At 48.6% G+C, this 23,074-nt stretch overlaps 1 protein-coding gene and 1 pseudogene across 2 annotated transcripts in view; both read left to right on the forward strand.

Annotated features, from left to right (window-relative positions):
* The window catches only part of LOC144802033 (uncharacterized), a 144,591-nt pseudogene extending 135,152 nt beyond the window's left edge, over positions 1 to 9,439 (forward strand).
* The window catches only part of MEI1 (meiotic double-stranded break formation protein 1), a 3,250,839-nt gene that overhangs the window by 514,745 nt on the left and 2,713,020 nt on the right, over positions 1 to 23,074 (forward strand). For both annotated transcript variants that reach the window (XM_078683295.1, XM_078683306.1), the window contains exon 5: positions 15,111 to 15,216. In XM_078683295.1, coding sequence (XP_078539421.1) covers positions 15,111 to 15,216 — 106 coding nt within the window. The remainder of the gene's footprint in view (positions 1 to 15,110; positions 15,217 to 23,074) is intronic.

Raw genomic sequence — 23,074 nt, forward strand, 5'->3', positions numbered from 1 at the left:
AGTGATTTACAAACCCTGTTACGAAACTCGTCTTTTAATGTTTCCAGCATGAATCCCGAAGGCTGGCTGCTGTGGTAAAAAAGTGCAGATTCCTGCCAGCACAGTTTTCTGGGTCTGACTCGTGGTTATACGAGGTTAGAGTAGATCCCCGTTTTGAGAATGGCAATTCTGTCACTACCTATTCCGTGGGTAAGTTATGTCAGAGTTGGCTTAAACACTCCACCTTGGCGTCGGTTAAAGTTCACTTATCCAAATTAACTGACTCCGTTGATTTGAATGATATTGTGAAAAGCCATGCCGCTGGTAGATCAAAAAGATGGATCTATGCGGTTTACAACGAGGTCTGGAAGCTGTCCCAAATTGAAGCTGCTTCTGGGCTCAGAGCTCTTGATAAAGTAAATTTGGAAAAAGTGCTTGCAGTTGTAGATAGCAGCATTAACACCCTTTCTTCCCGTATTTACACGCTAGATAATATTGTTTAATCTGTCGTTGATATTGTACAAGAAGAAGTTGCTGTTCTGTAATCAATTAAAAAAATGTACGTTCTATTATGCAGTTTGCATGGACTCTTCAAACTTTAAAGTCTGGGAAGGTGCCTTGGGATTACATGAACACGACTTCGCTATTTTTGCCTTTTAATTTGACTGTTAAACAACAATTTATGTCAATGAAAGATGCCACGTTTTCTCTGTTACATATCGAAAAGTTAGAACCATTACCATTTTCTGTGGCCAAAACGAATTCTGCAGTTTGGCTTCTCCATGGGTTGATAACTCTACCTTTCCCTCTGTTCAAATTTGAAGCATGCATGAAACACTATGCCATAGGCAGATTTGAGCCCTTGGGTAGGGCTTTTCTCCATGAAGTGTGGAATCTCCCATTTACATATAGGTGCTTGAGGGAAGGAAAATAAGTTTATTTAGAGGGTGAAGACTGCACTTCCACTCCATTCATTAGTCTGTCGAAATTTACAATTGCATGGTTCGTGTAATATGACAGCACCAAATCTGGCGTGTGTTTTAAAAGGCACACCCGCCCCAGCTATTACACCAACTTTCACGTTGTTAAGAAACGGTAGTTATTTGTTATTGAATAATGAAGATTGCTGTGGTATGCTAGTGGGAATTCCGTACATCGTTACTGTTTCCCAACGTGTTGTTTGCTTTAAGAATGTTCTGTTTCCTCCTCCACATGGGAGGCCATCTGGCCTTCTATTTCGACCTTGAAAGCAGAGTTCAACAAGATGAGTCGAATAAGGGTTCTTTTGTCACAGAAAGAAGTCGCCCTTACATCTGCGCATGAAACATTCGTCCTTCACATTGCTAACGCTCGTACTGAGGTACATGCCTTGTTAAATACAGATCTGCCCCTGCATTTCGGTGCTTTGATTCACACAATATTCAATGCCTCTTCCACCTTGGGTTTGGCACACTTTTTTAAAGTAGTAAGTTCTGGCCTTGTGACCTCGTTCCAAACTATATTTGGTGTGATACCGGCATTTTCTCATTCTATTTTTTCCAGCCTCTTTGGAGGATTCCCGTTAATTCTCGCTCTGGGAGCCGGTGTACTACTGTTGAATCTCTTGCTGAAAAATGGTTGCACAACCTGTGCCCCTCGACAACCTGCCCCGGCTGCTCCAGCTTCGTAACCGGATGCTTGAATACTATGGATCGCTACCTCTGGCTACTTTGAGCGTAGCGTATGGTTTATCCTTCCGGTTTTCATATTTTACATGCATGCAGCCAGTTTTCCACTGGCTGGATTGCGATTTTGAATAGGCTCTGGATTTGTGTCTCTGCAATACGGTGTCTCCCTACCCGGATTATGATTTACAAATGAGCCCCATAGTTGCTCATGAACTAGATTGTTCTGGTATCAGGATTATGGCCTGCTCAGCGGCTCTTGGGGTCTTAGGTAATTGGAATATATGGTCTGCAGCCCATGACTTCTTGGCACGCAGTTATCTCGAAGAACACCAGAGTTGTCCTCTGATGGTGCTAGAGGCTCCGGCTGGTGAAGAACATGTGTGTTTCTTTCCATTACTGAATTGGATGGCTGAAATGTTCACGGATGCTAACAACGACTTCCTATTTGAGGCGTTGCAACATACTGTGCCTATACGCTGTTAGACTGAAGTGAAATTTTGTTTCTACTTCATAGACACGTACTGTACTCGTGATTTTTTTCACTGATGCATTATTTTTTATTCCAACTTTTTTTTTGTGGTTTTCTTCAACGCCTTGGCCACCCATAAATGTTTTGATACGTTTCATATTTATTAATTCAGATTTTTACTTCCAATTATCATGTTTGGCAAAATTTTGAACTTAGTTCTGTCTCATTCGAACTTGAACTCTGTGTTCTACAAATGTTGCCCCCTTTATTGTGCGTTCTCCGATCAAGGGAGTGTGTAGTGTGGGATTGGCCTGGTTTGCACAAATGTTATGTTAGCATGGCTTATTAGAAGTTTAAACGCCATTTTTATCTTTTGCTGCTTTTGCACACGACACTGCATATAGCTGTTTTTGTAAGTTAGGCTGCGCGAATGTCTTCACCTGGGAAAGGCTTGTTTTCGACATCCCTAGACTTACATCGTGACCCTAGTCTGTACAGTGAGTGCTGAAGCCGTCAAGGTTATCCTAACATGGTAGCTGTTGTTCGAACTGATCGGCTAAGGTTTTTTGACACAACAAATGGCAGCTGCGAGCCAACTGAAATCCTGGCGCCTTTATTATTACACTGCAGCCATGATTTCACACACGTGGAAGGTTTTTCGTTTCCAGGGATGCAGAGAGCTTTTGCTGATCCTGATGTGATTCACTCTAGCTGATCTGAGAGGTAATGGGGTACCCCAAACAATCCTAAGAGACCTTCTTTAGTTTATAAAACATAGTTCCTAGATTGGGAGGGTGTTATAACTAGGCAGTATACAACCTGTTTACACCAAGCATTGTAATATGATTTCTCCCTTTGTGTTTTATGAAACTGTAACAAAGCTGACCATATTATTTCTAATCAGTATGTTATGTTGGCAAAGATACTGCACCTGAGAGCACGTCGTTAAAATAAATATTTTAACCTAACCTGTGTCTCTTATGTACTCCTGTTGTGGACGAGGGGGAACATCAGCAGCTGGTCAAACAACTAAATCATTCTCCTTGGTGTCAAGTCTGGGCTGGGTTGACTCCTGGAGACGGCAGCATGCGGAGGAGCAGAGTTATACATATTTCTCTGCGGTGCATGCATCGTTCTCACTGTTGGACTATGTCTTTGTACCGGCTGCAGTGGCTGGGAGAGTAATGGATACGGAGCTCCTTCCCAGGGGTCTATCGGACCGCTCCCCAGTCGCACTCATGCTACGGTTCGGCCCCGCGAGGCCACCTTTTCGTTGGTGTCTCTCCCCTGGCATCTGCAAGATGACCAGTATAGGGATCAATTGGGAAAGGATCAATATCTGGATCTTAATGTGGGTTCGATGGTGACCACTGCACCGCTGTGGGAAGCAATGAAATCTACTATTCGGGGGGTGGACATATCTTATTGCTCCACGGCACGGCGGTCTAAGAAGTCCCTGGTGCGCTCGGAGACTCACTTGTTGAAGTTGGAACGTGCAGGAAGGGAGGATGGGGGGGGCATGCTGTGTCAACAGTTATTAGTGGCGAGACAAACGCAGCGGACTTATTGCTGGATGAGGCTCGTTTGGCATGGCTGGCGTCTCGTAGTACGATCTATCAATGGGGTGATAAATTGCATCATTGTCTGTGTCAGGGTGCTGCAAGTTCTTTGGTTCTCCCTGGGCTTTTGGGCCGGATGGGAGGGCATTGGGTGATCCCTCAGTTATTGCTGAGAGCTTTGCGCACTACTATGCCGATTTGTATGCCCCACAGGAGTCCTTGTCAGAGGACTTGGTCCGCCGATTTATTTTGGATCTTCCGGCCCGGTCTCTCTCCGATGACGTTAGGCGGAATTGGATCTCTCACTCACGGTGGAGGAACTGGGTACGGCATTAGGGGAACTTATTTCTGGGAAGGCCCCAGGGCCCAACGGATTCTCCTGTGAGTTCTTTAAGAGATATTTTTCGAAACTGGGACCCCATCTCCTTCGGGTTGTGGAGGAGGCGCGGGAGCGTGGATGCCTTCCAAGGGACTGGAGACACGCCGAGGTGGTCGTGTTCCAAAACCCGGGCCGTCCTCCGGACCAACGCTCTTCATACCGTCCCATTTTGCTGCTAAATATTGAGGCCAAGATTTTGGCCAAGGCCTTGGCCACTCGTCTACGCTCCCATATCACCTCGGTGCTCCATCCGGACCAGGTGGGCTTCATGCCTCAATGGGGACTCGGCACAATATTCGGCCGGCGCACATCGCTATAGACTTAATTCGGAGGCTGGAGATGCCAGTGGCTCTTCTCCAGGCGCCGTTCCTGCATGAGGGCGTATGGGGAGGAGCATCACCAGGCTCGGAAGAAGGAGAAAGAGAGGAGACTGATCTGAGGCTGCGGCACTTATACTGTTTGGTAGCAGTGCAGCACAGTTGTGTACAAATACAAATACACCCTGTGCATGTGTGGTGGACGACTCCAATATCGCCCAAATCACGCATGTGCAGAGTGTGTCTGTGAGGCAGTGGTGTGGGCAAGCAGGCGCTATCTAAAGCAGCTGGTTTTCCAGGGCTTCGGTCGGATTTTCAACTTGCCCGGATCTCTGATGTAGCTCACAACATTCTTCTAGGATCCCGCCTCCTCCTGTGACTGGATGACCGTTGATACAGTCACCCTATGACAATAGGAGGCGTGATTTTAAGTACTGCTTCCTGCGCTGGGTTCGTATTTCCCTCCTTCCTTCAACCAGCTTCAACCCGGTCCGAGAGAAACTCTGTGATCAAGCTGAAAACAGTGAGTACGAGTGCGCCTTGCCTCGTTTGTCAAGCTGCATTAGAGGTCCGGCGCGCCTCATTTGCCTTCACTAGGATCATCAAGCCAGATCCAGGTAAGAAGAATGTTATTTTATTTAATACAGGCAGACTTCTTCTTCCGCTTGTCTGTTTATGTAACGATGATGTACTTTATGTGCTTCTTTCTTTGAAAATAAGTGTGTGACTGCAGCCAGGCCCGTGTTCTTTATCCAGGGTGTGCCAGTGTTCGAACCCTCCGTTCTGTGCTGGTTCTAGCTCTGGTTTCTGTTATTGTGTGTGGCTTGCCAATAGGCCCGATATAGTGATAAATGTAATTTGTATTGCAGGGTTGATTGGTGCACATTCTTTTTGCCCTCGCGATGGAGCACTTGGCGGCTTGGGTGTGGATTGACGCACAAGTGGCAGGCTTCGAGTGGGCACAGGGACTGTCGGACCGTATCGCACTCTACGCACACAATGGTCTTTTCTTTTTGACCGACGACAATAGGACGGACCCTAGATTGCTGTGTATTATGGAAATATTCGGGGAGACCTCCAGGCTATTTATGAATGCGAGTAAGTCCGTGCTGTGGACATTGGGACGTCCGGTAGAATTGGGTACCTGGGCCTTTGCGGTGCAGGTCACCGCAGTTGGTATGAAATATCTGGGGTTTTTTTGTCTGATGCATTGGGGGATTCCTGGGATCGTAATGTTTCATTGGTATGGGTACGGGTGCGCAACGAATTGAGAAATTGGTCTCATATGCCTCTTTCTCTTCCAGGTCGGTCCTCCATCTTTAAAATGGTCTTGTTGCCGCGTTTGCTATACCAGCAACAGAATCATCCATTCCCTGTGAGGCCCTCTTAGTTCCGCCAGGTTAATTGGGTCCTGGGACAGTTTCTTTGGGCAGGAAGGGCACCCAGGGTAGCGCTGCGGACGTGTTTTCAGTCCACGTATTGTGGTGGGCTGGCCACCTCAGATGTCCAGTCCTACTATGTGGCCTCGCAACTTCTGATATTGAACGAATGGTGGTATGGGGATCGCTCTGATCCTACATATGCAGTGGAGCAGTGCCAGATGGGATCCTATTCCTTACATACAGTCTTATATTCGGCTTCTATCCGCAAGACACTGCCGTCCGCCACAAGGGTAGTTTTCCAGGTGTGGAGGCAGGCCCTGCGCAGGATGGGGTGGTGGGGCAGGCTGACACGGGAGACTCCCCTTTGATCCAATGGTAGATTGCCACAACATGCGGGCTTGGGGGGTTTCCAAGACTAGGATAACATTGGGATCTCTACCCTAGAGGAAATTATGCGTGACACGGTCTTAAAATCTTTCCAGGATTTCTAGAATGAATATCAGATGCCGAAAACACAATTTTTTAAATACTTGCAGTTTAGACATGCCATTCTTCCCAGCATTGCGGAGTTAGTCTTTTCCCGAGTTCAGTCCTGTTGAAGCTAAAGTATTTATGGGTGACCTACGAGACCATAACATTTCCAAGATATATCAATCTCTGGTGACAAATTGCCCAACTACTTTAGATAAACTTAAGGCGAGGTGGGAGGATGACTTTGGTCCCCTGGATGAGGAGGACTGGACGGAAGCGCTTGCGTCCCTTCGAGGAGCGGCGATAGCCATGCACCTTCGGTTGATCCAATTTAATTATCTTCACTGTGTATATTATACTCGCATCAGGCTATTCAGGGCGGGCTTGATAGAGACCCCGGTGTGCCTACGATGTGGCTCTGCAGCTGGTACCCTGTTTCACACAATTCGACAGTGCGCGGTGCTGAAAGGTTCTGGCGGGGGTTTTGACCTGCCTTGCTGAGGTCTTGGGGTGGGAGCCCATGTACTCCCCTAAATTGTTGCTGTTACATATAATGGAGGGGGTGGGGGGAAATGTTTATAAGCGCCATCTGATGCTACTGGGCTTTACGCTGGCTAAACGGGCTAAACGGGACATTGCCCGTAAGTGCAAGGCTGGGGTACCACCTCGGCTCTCGCCTTGGAAGAATGGTTTAGATTTCAATATGGGTCTGGAGGTTCCTATCTTTCAGGCACGAGGGTGCCCGTTGAAGCATTTTAAGGTCTGGAAGAGGTGGGTGACGTATCGGGGTTTGGACCTGGACCTAGAGCCCCCTGCCGTGACGGACATGGCAGTTTAGGGTTAAGTGGGGCAAGAGTTGTGGTTCTGGACCTCTAAGGTCCTGTGGATAATGTTTCTTCATGTGCAGGCGAATCTGTGTTATTATCGGTGTGATGTACAGACAGTGCAGTGGGGTGGGGGGTTTGTTTCATTATTATTTCAGTTTTTGCATAGTGTATATATTAAAAGTCAACGCAATATGTTATGTGTAACATGTGACCGTCTGTCTCATGGTTACAGAGCTCTGCATTGTATTTGACAATTGACATAAAAACAGTTGTTAAAAAAAAACATCTGAGGGCGTGGCTTCGCGAGCGGCAATGCCGGTCGCAGCTTGTTAGAGCTCCCGCCGGCCCGCGCATAATCGGGCAATTTATCCTGGCCCCCGAGCTCAGAACCCACGACCCAGGTGGGGCGGACATCGCTGCCGGGGCCAGGGATCCACCGGTGTGATTGGCGGACGTCCAGAGTAATCCGGCACGTCGGATCAGCGGAACGGGGAGCGCGGCCTGGTACGCCGAAGAGAAGCCGGGGCCTCGAGTTTGGCGCTCCCCGGCCGGGAGGTCTCTGTGTGGGTCGGCTGGCCCAGTGACTGCCCTCGACTTTCGCTACCCTGGGGGCCGAGAGACAGCTGGCGACTCTTCACTGGAAGCCCTGCTGGAGGTGTGCAGCTCCGAGGTGCTGGGGGCGTATGGAATCGGCTGCGGCGGCCATGTGATCCGAGTGCAGCCGCGGCCTTGGGCTCCGCGACCTCCGACGCAAGAGATACCACCCGCATCGGCCGGGAGAGCTGCTTCCCTCGGAGGGGGCCTCCCCTGCTGCCGGCACACGAACGGAGGTCCTGAAGGCGGTTGGATGGTGGCGGGGGGATCGAGACACCACTGACTAGCTGCACACCTTGTGCCAAACTGTGAGTACCCTTCCCCCCCTGGGCCCCGGGCACCGCAGGAGTAGAGGCCGGCGCTGGGGAACAAAGGACTGGCGTAGTGGCGCCCAAAACGTATGGCGGAGCGACCCTGATCGCAACACAAGCTGTGAGAAGCGCTAATCTTGGTGGGCAGGGAGCGGATCTCAGGGCCTGCCTTGACCCGGCTCGGGCGCTTGGCTGCACCACAGACACAATCCTCTGACCCTTACAGTGGAAAGGGGGCTGCTGTATAGCCCTTCCGTATTGGACCTAGCGGAGGTACTTGGGGCCCCTGTGCTGCCGCTCCTGCATACATTATCGGCGGCCCACGTGCAGCTTGCAGCCATGACTAGGGGAGGTGGCGGCCTCACCAAGCAGGCGACGATAGACAAGTTCACAGGGCCCAGTTGGGGCCCCGGCCCATCGGGAGGTGGACAACAGGGAGGGGGGCCAGACAATGCAGCACTTATGGCGGCCATCGCCCAGTCAAGAGACATGCTGGATGCCAAAATAGGTGCGGTGGGCGCAGATGTCACCCTGCTGCGCCAAGACTTGCGGAATGCAGTGGCGCGGATCACGGAGGCCGAATCTAGGGTGTCGGTGGTGGAAGACGACGTGGGCACCCTCAAGAAGAAAATGGTGGCAATGGAAACTGCGCAACGGAGTCTAGCGCTCCGAGTAGAGGATGCTGAAGGGCGCGCACGCCGCAACAACCTCCGCTTAATTGGCTTTCCAGAACGATGTGAGAAGGGCAACATGGAACAATTTCTCAAGCAGTGGCTGGAGACCTGGCTGCCCCCCGGGGCCCTGTCCAATTGCTTCGTCATTGAACGCGCACACCGCGCACTGACACAGATGCCACCGGAGGGCGAGCGGCCTAGGGCGGTGATTGCTCTGCTTCTGAACTACCATGACCGAGACGTCATTTTGAAGGAAGCAAGGTCTAGGGAGGCTATCCTCTACAAGAATCGAAAGATAATGATCTTCCCTGACTATACGAAGCTGGTGCAGCAACAGCGCCAATCATTTACGGCCGCGAAAGCGAAGTTACGAGGTCTTAAACTCCAGTACTCCCTGCTGTACCCGGCGCGGCTGAGGGTAATCTTCCAATCACAGACGCTGTTTTTCAACACTCCTGAAGACCTCTTTAAATGGACAGATGAAACAGTGAGAATCAGGCCGAACTCTCAGCCGGGACTGAATCCGGGCTCTTAAAGGGGATCATCGCAGGAGCGGGGAGGTCAGACGACTAAGAACAGGAGAAACCGGCGCTCTAAATCACGAAAGCGGTCGGCTTCCGTTAATGGCACGCAGGACCGTGGTAGAACCGAGGACTCTGATCATTCCGGTACAGATCATGGACGACTATGAGGACTCAGCGCCCCCCTGTTATTCGCTTGGTGTTTCAGGTCCTGGCTACCAGCGACAGAGCTCTTGAGGCTCAGTGGTCTGGATGCATCGTCGCTGCCTCAGGATTGCTTAATAACTGATCACTGCTTATGAGTGGGGTTGTGGGGTAGGGTTCGGGGGCTACATATTAGGGGCTATTGTTCTCCTACTGATGTGGGAGGGGATAAGGGGGAAGGGATGGGTTTGCTGTTTTCTGGGGAGTTGGGATCCATTGGCATGGCTGGTCCTGAGCCCTCTGTTCTGGGCTCGGGGTTACCCATGCCGCGACAGGTACTTCATAGTTCATTGAGGTATAGGGGGGGGGTAGGGGGGGATAGGGTGGCCAGGATTGAAGCCGCCGAGTTGGGACTGGGACACGTTCAGGAATGTGAGGACAAAGAGTTGATGGTTGGTTTGGGGGTTGGGGGTAGGGGGGGGAGGGCGGGAGCTGTTTATCATGATGTTTTGGGGTACCAGGGTGGGTGGGAGGGACTGCACGTGTTATTTGCGAGAGTGTTCCATGTAGTGCGCGATGGGTGGCATTGGCGCAGAGGGCCCGCTTGGTGGGTCCCACTTGACTATGGCTGAAACAACACGTAGTCTCCCAGAGGAGACTTTACGAGTGATCACGTGGAATGTCAGGGGGATGCTGGACAGGATTAAACGTGGGGCGGTACTGCGCTGGGGGAAAAGAGAGGTGGCAGATGTGTTCTTGCTCCAAGAAACCCACATGATGGGCTCGAAGGTACTAGGTCTGCAGAGATTTGGCTATCATCAGGTGTTTCATGCCGGGTTTTCCCGGGGTTCCAGAGGGGTGGCCATCTTGATACATCGCAGAGTGGCCTATGTTCATGAGAAGCAGTGGGTGGACCCACAGGGTCGCTTTATTTTTGTTAAGGGCATGGTGGGCACAGAGTCGGTGGTGTTTGGGAGTGTCTATGCCCCCCCCCGTGCAGTGGGCCCTGGCTGAGAAACTGTTCACGGTGTGGGAAGACATACCTGAATCCCTAGCAGTGGTTGGGGGAGATTGGAATGATGTGATGGATGTGTGTGTGGATCGCCGGAGGCGCCAGGAGGTAGATGAGACCGCCCCTCCCCCCCCACCGACCAGACTGCATGCTATGACTGAGGGAATGGGCTGGATGGATACCTGGCGACACATGCACCCTACAGCACGCGAGTATACGTATGTGTCGGCAGTGCATGGCTCCTTCTCACGGTTGGAATATGTGTTTGTGCCCAGGGGATGCTTGTGCAGGGTGAGGAGCGCCGACATCTTGCCGAGGGGCCTGTCGGATCACTCCCCAGTGTCGGTTAGGGTGGAACTCCGTCAAAAACGCCAGCCGTTCAGATGGAGGATGTCCTCGTGGCATCTCCAGCAGCCTGCCTATGTGAAACACTTGCGTGAAGCGATCGACCACTATTGGCGAGAAAATCTAGTAGGTGACATTGACGCTGGGGTGGTGTGGGAGGCCATGAAACCCACTATACGGGGGGTGGACATCGCGTGGTGTACTGCGGCCCGTAGGAGGCGTCGGGAACTGATCACGGAAGTGGCCACACGGGTGGAAACTCTAGAGCAGCAGAACCGGGAGGGGGGTGATGAAGCTGGGATGCGGTCGCTCCTTCAGGCACAGCAATCCTATGCTTCTATTTTAATTGATGAGGCCAAACAGGCGTGGCTGGCTACACGTAGCAGAATATACCAATGGGGGGACAAGTCATGTACGATGCTCCATAGACTCTGCCAGCACAACCTCCAACCGATCACGCTGCCGGGTCTCACGTCAGACGACGGAGTGGTCATTACTGACCCGGTCGAGCTGGCGGCGAGTTTTGCCACGTACTTCACAACCCAATATGCCCCGTGCGACCGGCTGTCGGCTGATGACGTGTCTAAATTTCTGGATGATAGGCCACCTACGGCGGTGTCGGACGAGACCAGGAGGGCTCTCGATGCACCACTTACAGCAGAGGAACTGGGCGACGCCTTGGGGCAACTTAATGCCGGGAAGGCCCCTGGTCCGAGTGGCTACCCAAGCGAGTTCTATAAAAAGTTTCACATACAACTGGGATCCCATTATCGCCGGGCACTTGAGACAGCGCGTGCGCTGGGCACGTTGCCCCCAGACTGGCGCCACGCTGAAATTGTGGTATTTCAGAAACCAGGTAGACCCCCCGACAGACATGACTCGTATCGTCCCATTTCTTTACTTAATATTGAGGCTAAGATCCTGGCCAAGGCCCTAGCAAATCGGTTATTCCCGGACATCACAAACCTCGTACATCCGGATCAGGCCGGATTCATGCCTCACAGAGCGACACGACATAACATCCGGCGCGCACAGGCAGCGATCGATGCCATGAGCGCCACGGGAGAACAAGCGGCTCTGTTGCTGGCTGATATTACCAAAGCCTTTGACTCGGTCAGCTGGGAGTACCTATTTGCACTTCTGCCCCGTCTCAATCTAGGCCCAGTCTTCTTGTCCTATGTCAGGCTACTATACACTGGTGTTACGGCCTCGGTGCGTGTTGTCGGCGGTATCGGAGACTTTCCGCGTTGGACGGGGGACCCGACAGGGGTGTCCGCTCTCCCCCTACTTGTTCGCCTTAGTCATGGAGCCCCTGGCCGCCTGGGTGCGTATAGATGAACAGATGCGGGGCTTTGTGTGGAACAGTAACCTGTCGGATAGAATCGCGCTTTATGCGGATGATGTCCTTTTCTTTCTTACTGACTTGCAGCGCTCGGGGCCGCGAGTGCTGGAAATTATGCAAATATTTGGGGAAGTCTCAGGCCTCTATCTGAACCTGCGTAAGTCTACTCTATGGGTACTGGGTGATAGCACTGTGGCGGACCCCTGGACATCGGAACTACAGGTGGCTACTGACGGTCTGAAATATCTGGGGGTGTTCCTGTCGGAATCGGCGTGCACGGCCTGGGAACGCAACATGGTACCCGTTTGGGACCGAGTTCAGACAGATGTTAAAACTTGGTCTCGGATGCCCCTGTCTCTATTTGGCAGATCTGCGATCTTCAAGATGGTCGCACTTCCGCGCCTCCTCTACCAATTGCAGAATCATCCCTATCCGATCGCACCTCAGTGGTTTCGACAGATTAGCTCGGTCCTGGGCCGCTTTTTATGGGCCGGGGGAGCAGCCAGGGTAGCACTGCGTACATGCTTCCTGTCCACTTACTGTGGAGGCCTGGCCACCTCGGATTTGCTGTCCTATTACCAGGCCGCTCATCTGCTAATCCTGAACGAATGGTGGTATGGAGACGATGGGGATCCGGCCTATGCCCTGGAATGCACATTGATGGGCGACAATACGCTCCACACAATCCTCTATTCAGCCCGATTGCGCCGGACGTTACCGAGGGTCACGAGACTTGTCTTTGCGGTATGGCGGCAGGCCTTACGCCGCATGGGTTGGTGGGGTAGGCTGACAGCCGAAACGCCACTGTGGCATAATGGTTTATTACCTGAACTATCTGCCTTATCAGGTTTCGATGGCTGGGATGCGATCGGAATTTTGCAGCTGGGACATGTAATGTCCGGGACGACGCTCAAGTCCTTCCAAGCGCTCAGCACGGAATTCAATATGCCTCAGTCCCAATTTTTTCGGTACATGCAATTCAGGCACGCATTAACACCCAGCATTGCCAACCTGGACTCGCTTCCTGAATTTAGTCCGATTGAGGCGAAGGTCTTTATGGGCGACCTGGGGGATAAAAAAGTCTCTCGTATTTATCAGACGATGGTCACTCATTGCTCCTCCACCCTCATTCCCTTGAAGACAGCTTGGGAAGCTGATATCGGTCCCTTAGATGAAGATGATTGGAGGGAAGCCCTGGAATCCCCTAGGGGGGCAGCCATTGCCATACGGTTTAGATTAATCCAATTCAAAATTCTCCATAGGGCCTACTACACCCGTGAGCGTCTGTGGAAAGCAGGCCTGATTGAGTCCCCGGAATGCTTGCGATGCGGAGCTGCAGTGGGCACTTTGCTTCACACGGTATGGTCGTGCCCTAGACTGGTTGGCTTCTGGAGGGGAGTGTGGGGCTGCCTGTCTGAGGTGCTGGGCTGGATTCTTCCCCGTACTCATCGCCTGGGCCTACTGCACATCCTGGAGGGGGTTGGTGGGAACATATACAAACGCCATTTGCTGCTCCTAGGGTTGGTGGTGGCCAAGAGAGACTTGGCGCGAGCCTGGAAGGACGTGAGGGCCCCCCCCTGAGTGCATGGAGAGCTGGAATGGACTTTTGTATGGGTCTGGAGCGACCAATATTTGAAGCACGATGATGCCCCCGCAAGCATTTTAAAGTGTGGAAGAGATGGGCCGATTATAGGGGGTTGACATTAGACCCTCCAGAGGAGCCTGAGGAGGATCTTTAGTCCCCAGGTGCCTGGCGAGCCCTTGCATTACGTCCCGAGTGCCATGTCACGACTAAGCACTGGAGCTACTTGCATACACGTGCACGGGGTTAGGGTGGGATATAGGGAAAAGGGTGGAGGGTTGGGTAGTTGGGGTTGTCAGAGGTAGGGGCGGGTATAGCTGTTTTTTTCTCTCATATCAATGTATTTCCTTGATGTCTTGATTGGACGTGTGATCCTGTGATTTAACTGTACCGAGATGCCTGGTGGTGTTCTCCTGACTGTGGGGAGCCACATTGATTACTTGCCCAATCCTATCAATAAAATTTGTTGTGAAAAAAAAAAAAAAAAAACATCTGTGAAAGAGAGCAATTTGTAGTTACAAGTAAGTGATGTTTCCTACTTGTATGAAGAAGGGTTTTCTGTCATCTGTACTTTTTTTTATAGATTCACACATACCTACCTCCCAGTAGACCTGGCGTGTTTACATGAAGCAAAACATCTGGCCGAGGAACGTTGTGGGTTGAGCCAAATGCCTGTAGGAAGAGGGAATTGATTGTAGGAAGAAACAAGTTCAAGATTTTTTTCAAGCAGCACTATTGTAGGGTTTTCTAAATGTTGTTCACCAGGGGACCAGTTTGACATGGCATAATTTTCAGCTCAGTCTAACCTTTAAAATATACCAAATGGTGGGGACTAAATTTAATTGTAAGATTTCCCCAGCACTGGTTATTCATATTGTTATTGATCCCCTTACGACCTACTTTACCTTTCAAAACAAGTTGGCAATTACAATTACTTGATGGACCCACGAAATTAGCAGTGTAATGGTAGGTCAGGTAAACAAGTTTCACTGACTTTTAACAAACAACCCCAATGTAAGGCTTTGAAAAAATATGCTTTAATATGTGTATATTGATTTTTCTGTAGAATAATCCCAGTCATGCATTGAGGAATATTTAAAACGTTTGTGAATCTATAAAAGATAACAGTTCTGAAAACTTTATGTACCTGGACCTTCTGTGTACTCAATGTAGTCAACGAGTGTCAGCCCCAGTCTCTTAAATCATACAAACCTCCTTCAAGACTCTTGACACGATCCTTGGCACATATTTTTCCACATGCATGTAGAAAAAAAGCAAATTATGGAAAAAGGAGCTGTGTACGATATGTGGGAATGCAGCCTGTGAGCGTACTGGCCCACCAACTCTGAGACTTAAAATATTCGGCTTCAAAGCACTGTAAGAGCTATACATCTGCCCTGATAATTGCCATTCTTTGGATATCAGCAAAGGGGTTGAAGAACTTAGAGTACAGTTTTAGCTTGAGGATTATTGCATATTTTTAGTGTGGTTCTTGAGCAAACATTTCTTGTCTCTTTTTGTTTTTTGGAAAATAGCTAACTAAGGTGTCAAGTATGCGGAGCAGCCTTCCAGTCTTCACTTTCCTGGGGAAGTTGGTGGATGCCATACCATCCATTGCAGAGATGTTTGTGGTTGAACATGGTAAGTGTACAGTGGTGAATCAAAGCAACACATAACAGTAGAATAAACAGAGTTTTTTTCGAGTAACAAGATACACAGGAACAACATGAAAAGCTGTACACATGCTGTATTGTATTCCTCTGCATGCTTCATTCACCCACATGTGTACACTTTCATATCCTTTTATTCACAGCAAAACACTCTCAATAAGACACATTGCCCGGTAAGATCCCAGTAAGCACTTGGACTTGTTTCCCTTTCTTTGCTTTGTTCAGTGACAGCAGTGGACCAGAGGTGTAGTAGCCCTTGTGAGGTTTTACAGCTATACCAGTTTTACTTAATACTGTGTCTGCATTTCTAATTGGTCTGTGCACTCTTCTGGTCACGTTGTTTTGGCTGTTCTGTCAGTGGCCAATTATGCCATTCTCTATCGTGGGTCTTTTCATTAAATTCTAATGAACAGCCCATCTTCCTCCCCAGTAAAGATAGGAGACCTTGTGATGTATTTAGTGTTTGAGCTCGTTTCACTCTCCAGCTTGGGAAAATGTACTCATTCTAATGATTGCTGCATTCCATTGCAACATAGTCTACAGCCCTAGTGTCAAAATACTCATTAGTGGGGTTTCTGCCAATCTAACTGAATTTTCTTCATTTTTTCCTGCAAAATTAGTTTATTAAGGAGGAATTTACCATGGCATATTGCTTATTGTACGTTTTAATTGTATGTACCTATGTATAGACAAAAATGTTGTGTTTAGATAGGCATCTTAATTTTTAGTATTTTTAACGATGCAGTGAAATGGCTTTGATGTTCAATGTTTATGAGTTTTATTGTAGTCATCCATGATTGAAAAGGAGAATCAACAATTCTACCACACGTGCTACATTAGTCATGGAAAAGCAGTGCAATGTTGAACTTAACTGGAATTCTTCAAACGTGCACATTAGTTGCCCATCCTCATCTTTTCAAAAGACCCAAACTTTAGCCAGTCGGGAAAAGCACCATGAACACCAGCTCCTCTAGAGACCACCATATCTCAGATTTTGCAGCACAAGGGTGAGAGGATTTTTTTGATAGGTGAAGCGGATGCAGGGAGGAGGGTAGATTGCAGGCGAATCTATGAAAGATGACAACCCTGGAGAACTAGTGGCATTTTAGTTCGCCAGCATTGGATCTTTCATAGATGTACATGCTTTAATCAGAATAGCAAGCATTTCACAATACATTTATAAAAGTATACAGTATATTTCGGATGTTAAAAAAAACCTCCGATGTTAAAAAAAAAATAGACTCGCTTTATTGAAAAAATTACAGAAGAGCCACCTACAACAACGCTATTTCTCTCCATGGCTGCATCTAGGCATGTTGGGTACAGATTTCAGTGTTTTTTTACAGGTTTCTGCCCTGCCAATGTCTGTTATAGGTATTCCATTGAACGGGGCTTTCCATGTTGACACGCTCCTTGGTGAGTGCATCCTCACAGAATTTTGGCGAGGGCATCCTGATTTAGAATGACAGAATGTTATGACTGTAGCCACACAAAGGGCTAGCCATTGTTTTGAAGGGGTAGTTTATTTTTCTATTTAGGGTGGCACGAATTCCACCAACCATTGGTCAGATTTATGGAAGTCTTTGGTTCGGTTTATATAATACTTATAGCTCCTGCTGTCCAAAATGTATTGCACCCTATCAGCTGCACCAGTCCGATTTGAGAAAAAAGTCTTTAACACTGCTGGGTCACTCAGATGGAAATTGGTTGCCACTGTTAAAATACACCAGTGATTTATTCTCAATTTAACTCTATCCTTACGAAACTGGAGATCGGGGTCTTTATTTGTGAATTTTTGTAGTTCAGTGGCTCTCTTCATTACTTTTATCATTAGAGAAAGTGCCATATTCCTAGAGAGACATTTTGATACTGCTTTGTGGACAGATTCTAAGGGATTTCTAATTAACTATAAGAAAACTGTATTTTACTGCCATAAGGCTAGTTGTTGTCTTACTAGGGGGGAACCCTGAAGAGTCCTTAGATAAATCACTTAGGGCCATATGTATCAAGCTAATTAGCATTCGCAAAGGCCGAAATTCTGAGAATTTCGGCCTTTGCGAATGCTAATCAGACAAATGGTATGTATCAAACATGTTTGATGCAAAATAAGGAATAGCAAAATTTGCTATTCCTTATTTTGCGATTGCACTTAAGGAATCGCAAATTTTGCGATTCCTTAAATGCAATGTATCAAACAAAAAATATGCAAAAAATGCCATTAAGGATTCGCAAATTACCACCAACTTCTAGTTGGTGGTAATTTGCGAATTCCTTTCAAAAAGCTTTTTTCCAAAAAACAAAAGGTGCCATATGACGCCCATATATGCCCTTAGGGCAAGTATGTGCGCCATATGCCCCCAAATGTCTTTTTCAGGGGTGCACAGGGTGTTCTTGAGACCCCCTGCACCCTTGGAAAAATTCCTAATTTGTGATTAGCAAATTGCTAATCGCAAATTGCCCCTTCATTCCTATGGGCCTCCTGGCCCATAGAAATGAATGGGTAAATTGCGATTAGCAATTAGCTAATCGCAAATTAGGAATGGTAAGGAATCGCTATTATATAGCGATTTTGTACATACATACCGTTTTGCGAATTCCAAATAGCGATTCCTTAAAATTCGCTATTTGGAATTCGCTAAACGGAAGTATGATACATATGGCCCTTAGTCTAAAGTGGCTATTAATCCGCAGCTAGCAAAATGCAGGATGTGGTTGCCAGATATACCTCGATTGTTGCATGTCTCAGACTTGAAAAAAGCAATCTGATGAGGTAAAGCAGAGTAGATGGAGACTTTAGTTATCGCACCATACCAGAATTGTTTCCAATTGCTCATGAGTCTTAAAGATTGATGAGGTTCTGCCTTTAGACAGAATTTATCTGCGTTCCTTTAGAATATTTAGGAAATGGTATTCATTTTTCTCAGGAGCTATGTTGCCAAGTTCAACTATGGTGATTTTGGGTGCAGGACTCGGCCTTCACAGCAAGAGAGAAGATTGACCAGTAGTTAGAACTGCATCCAAGGTTCCTCTGAGAGAGAAATAAGAGCTTTGTGAACCAGTGTTGTCTGGGCCATGACATGGCTATAAGCATTAGATGGCACAGCTCTTGTGCCATTTGGCTGAGTATCCTCTGGATGCAAGGAAGTGTAGGAAAAACATATGCACAGGTCCCTGAGAGAGAACTCTTCCTGCACCAATACTATCGTGAGTGCAACATAGACACCCTTGCACTATAATGCATAATAAGATTTGTATCACACTATTTTTTTTTATTTTTTTTTTTTAAATATTTTAAGACCTTTATTATTCAACATGTATGTTACACAGCATTCGGCTTACAACCCATCCGGGCCAGCCGCGTATATTTTGAACTGCATCATGTGTATTGGATGAACACAGCCTCAAGGCCGACAACCCTGGGGTTCGGCGGCGCATAACGATCTGTTTCAGTACTGCACAATCATACAAACATTCGGTAATGTAAAAGTATGGGTCTGTAGGGTTTTCTCTTTTTGTATGCGAATTCGTAGTTACAGAGCTATGCTAGCACTCATCAACGTCTTCAGGTGAATTGTGGCCCGCTGTGACACATGTGGGTCGTAAGGAAGAGTGTCAGTTGAGTTCGCCCTCCAAGAGGGCGTGGGGCAGCACTATTGAAGGATGAGGCTGCTCAGCATCTCAAGTGTGTCGGTGAGCGAGTATCTATACAGCTTATCTATCCTGATGGGAGTGTCTGATGTTTGTATTGGCGTTCAGGTAGGATCACCTCGGCTATGGCTGTTGTTCTCAAAGACCCCATGGTGTAGTGTGTACAATAGTCAACTTTGAAGGGCTTGGTCCAAAGGGAGGTGGGACCAGTATATCAATAAACTTCAAAACAGTAACATGGGAAATACAAGTTAAAGGGAGGGAGAGTGGGGGTAGAGATAGCCATGTGTTCAGGGAGGGAAGTGCGGTGCCGATGTATCGGTAGCGGTCCAGTGGGCGGGTAGGCAGGAGACTATAGTGGGCGGCTCGCCTGTATGTCAAGCACACAAGGGGGGATTACCACCATAAGGGCGTGTGAGGTGCCGGGTTTTTAAGAACCCGGTGGTGCCAGGGGATAACACCCGAAGACCTCTGAGTTCTCCCTTGTTCCGGACCACAGAAACACTGAGTCTTCTAGTCGCAGTCAGAGATCAAGTTTTATTGGCAGCTACCAAGTAACATGTGTCCTAGAAGCACGACAACGCGGATCGTGTGTTCTCAGGAGACTGTTCGTTTTTACAGAACAAGCCTTCTCCTTATATACAGAAATAATAGCTGCAAGCAAGAATTCTTGAGTTTATGATATGGCTGTACACATATTTCTACAATAATACAAAGAGCGAAGTCATGTAGGCAAGCCCATATTTTAGACGTCCAATTCGTGATAGATTACCCGGTCAGGCCCGGAACTCCCATCAGATATCGACGAAACCCCAATAAAGAAGGGCACCTCCTAGTCATAAAACTGGCCATAAACAGGGTGCGTGGACAGGTGTGTGTGTGTAGAAAACATGATCTGTACGCGGTGAATGGTTTGTGGTATGTTATGCATTGATGCTATCGTATTCGGCCACTGGGCGAAGAGCTGCCCAAACAGGTTTGGCTGGAGGCAAGGGAGTCAGTTGGGACAGGTCAGGGGGAAGTCAGGGAGAGGTGGACGTGTCCTTTTAGATCAAGCTCGACCTTACTCAATTGACTTATCATGAGGGCAAGACACAAGATGGATGCCGTTTACAAAATGGAGTCTGAGGGGTCGGAACGGAAACTACGATTTACCCCAGTATTGGAACTTTCATAGATTCCCATGCTTTGTATCATTCCCCGTCGTCGGACTGGGAGTCTCGGTAATAAAAAATATCATAGTAGTAGGTACAAAAGAGAAAGGAAAGGCCTAGGCCTCATTCCTTTTTGTAACATATCAGCCTCTTTTTGTAAAAGAGACCAAACTCTAGGCGTCAGCCAATCAGAAGAGCCTCACCCGTAGAACCTTCCTGAAGGAACCTCAGAGCCTCAGATTTTCTACCGCACGTTGTGCTAGGGAGTCTCCATTGAGCTCTGCTCTATTTCTACTCTTTAAAACTAATTTCTACAGATATTTCTTCAGGTTTCTTCAGGAAACTCTTTCTTCTTCAAAATGTCGGAGGTTGAGAAGAAGAAAGCCCTTTTCAAGCCCTGTTCCACCTGTGGGAAGAAAAGGCTGTTTGTGGAAGACAAACACAAGGATTGCATCTACTGCCTGTATCCAGATCACAAGGCAGAGGACTGTAAGATTTGCCGCACTCTCTCCACCAAGACCTTGAGAGATCGTGCTGGAAGGCTTCTTACATGGTTGCAGAGGCAGAAGGAAAGGAAACATGGAGTTTCCAGTGATGAGGAGGAATCGGCGTCCTGTGCTTCCTCTAGCAGGTCAGTGAAAAGGGGTAGAGGTTCCCCATCTTCCTCTATTGGGCGCCCCTCTAAGGCTTCAAAGAAGACCCCCAGGGAGTCTGATGGCCGGGGTTCAGGAGGTTCCCCCCACCACAGTGGGTCGGGCAAGGCAGAACTGGTTTCGCCTCCTAAGGGTGAGAAGACTGACCCAGCCTTCAAGAGACCCTCTTCACACTCTTCAGAGAGGGGTTCCAAGTCCTCTACGACGAAGACTTCGTCGACGGTGGCTCCGTCGACGACGAAAATGAAGCCCAAGCTCCAATTGGTCCCGTCGACGGGCTCGTCGGCGGTAGCGTCGACGACGAAAGCTTCGTCGTCGTGCAAGAAGAGCTCGACGACGGCAGCGTCGACGGGAAGTATGCCGACGACATCGTCGACGAAGGCGAAGACATCGTCGACGAAGAAACCATCATCGTCGACGACGGTGTCGACGACGGCAGTACCGACGACGACGTCGACGACGTTCATGTCGTCGACGAGTGCTTCGACGACGACAACAATTTCTACATCGACGGCGGACTCGTCGTCGGTGGCATCGACGACGACATCTACTATTCCTATCTCGTCGACGAGGATTTCACCGGTGTCGACGGACCAACCAACGATACTGGCTGCAGAGAGAAGGGTAACAATATCTCTCACAAGGATCACGCCTGAAATGACATCCCCAAGGAGGGTGACCTCATTACCCCCAACGATGTTGCTAGACCAGGAGTACTCTGAGGGAGACGGTCAGGATGGCTTTGATTATGCGAATAGCCCATCTCAGCTTCTCATTTAAAGTCAAGAGATGGACTCAGAGGAGGCATATGAACAAGGTGGAGGTGACTACCCACAAACAGACCACTTAATGGACTGTGAATCACAAGACATGGTTTCAGTCCCGACGTCCTTCCTGCATGACCTGCACAAGATGTTGCAAGACTACAAGTCCAAGGCCGAGCGACCAGCGCCGAGGAGGTCTACTCCGTCAACACCAGTAAAGGACCACTCTTCAATTGTCCCTCCTGTACACCCAGTGCAGACTCCTCCTCAACCACAGCGGCCAGTGCCCCAGGCTGCGTCTGGAACAGCGGATGATCCGGATGGGGATCATGATAATGATACGGATGCGTCATCCGGTGATAATCAGGACTCGGATCAGGAAGGGGATGAATACAATGACTACATCATCCCGGATCCAGCTTCGCCCCACCAGGACCTAGGTGATTCTCCTCCTGCTGACATTGGCAGTTTTCACCAACTGATGGAACGTGCAGCCGGCCGATTTAAGTTGGTATTGCCTGCGGAAACCACAGACTGTTTCTTGCACGATTTTAAAGACACTCACCGCAAGACTACGAGGTCCATTCCGATTGTGGAACATCTATGGAAGGAGGGTTTGAAGACCATGAAAAACCCAGCGACGGTGGTCCCTGTGCTACCGCGCCTTGACAAAAAGTATAAAGCGCCGGATGATGGACCGGCTGCCCTGACAGGTCATCCCAAGCCGGACTCTGTAATCTCACAAGCGGCGCAAAGGAAGTCACGGAACCCTTCTGCTCCCTTGACAGCCCCTCCTGACAAGGATGGACGGCGGCTGGATAACACAGGCAAGAGATTTTCATCCATTGCTAGCCTTCTGGTTCGCGCCAGTTTTGATTTCACAGAGAACTTTAGTAAAGAATGTGCTAACGAGCAAGTCGTATGACATCTTTATTGACGTACCTATGTCCATCCTTACGTCAATCTCGGCACCTTTAAGGTATAAATATTGCCGACCTTGCCCTATGCAAAACACACGCGTGGTGACAAGACGGAGCAGCCATACTTGCCGAAGCAGAGAGCAGAAGCAGACCCCGCAGGCAGCAGCCCCGCCTTCCTGACGCGCTGAGAGACGCGCTGCTATCTCAAGCCGAGAGACCCAGCACCGGCGCTTCCGGGTAGCCCTCGCAGGCAGCCTGGAATATCGAGAGCAGAGAAAGAGATACCATTCCTCATTCATCCTAAATTCCAGGTACAGAACTGAATAACCCCTCCTAGAGAATTCTTTAGTTATTCACTTGGCAAAAACAAACTTAACTTAAACTGTAACTTTCTATTCCCGCCCACGCATTAGACTTAGGTCAGGTACACGGGGTAGGCGTATTTAGAAACACCAGTTGAGTGCGTTTAGTCAAATGTATATGTGTATGTAAATATATTTTAATCATTTTAAACATCATATGGCTCAGAAACCATATCAATGTTTTTACAGTATTATTTTATACTATTGCTTCTAATGTATGCACTTTACTTATCTATAAGTATTGCAATAATATCGATCCATTTCTCTTGTACGAGAAAAGAGACTGATCAATAAATAACATCTTTTATTGAACACGCCCGTCTCTTCC

This window comes from Lissotriton helveticus, chromosome 1_1, assembly GCF_964261635.1.
Source record: "Lissotriton helveticus chromosome 1_1, aLisHel1.1, whole genome shotgun sequence".
Lineage (NCBI taxonomy): Eukaryota > Metazoa > Chordata > Amphibia > Caudata > Salamandridae > Lissotriton > Lissotriton helveticus.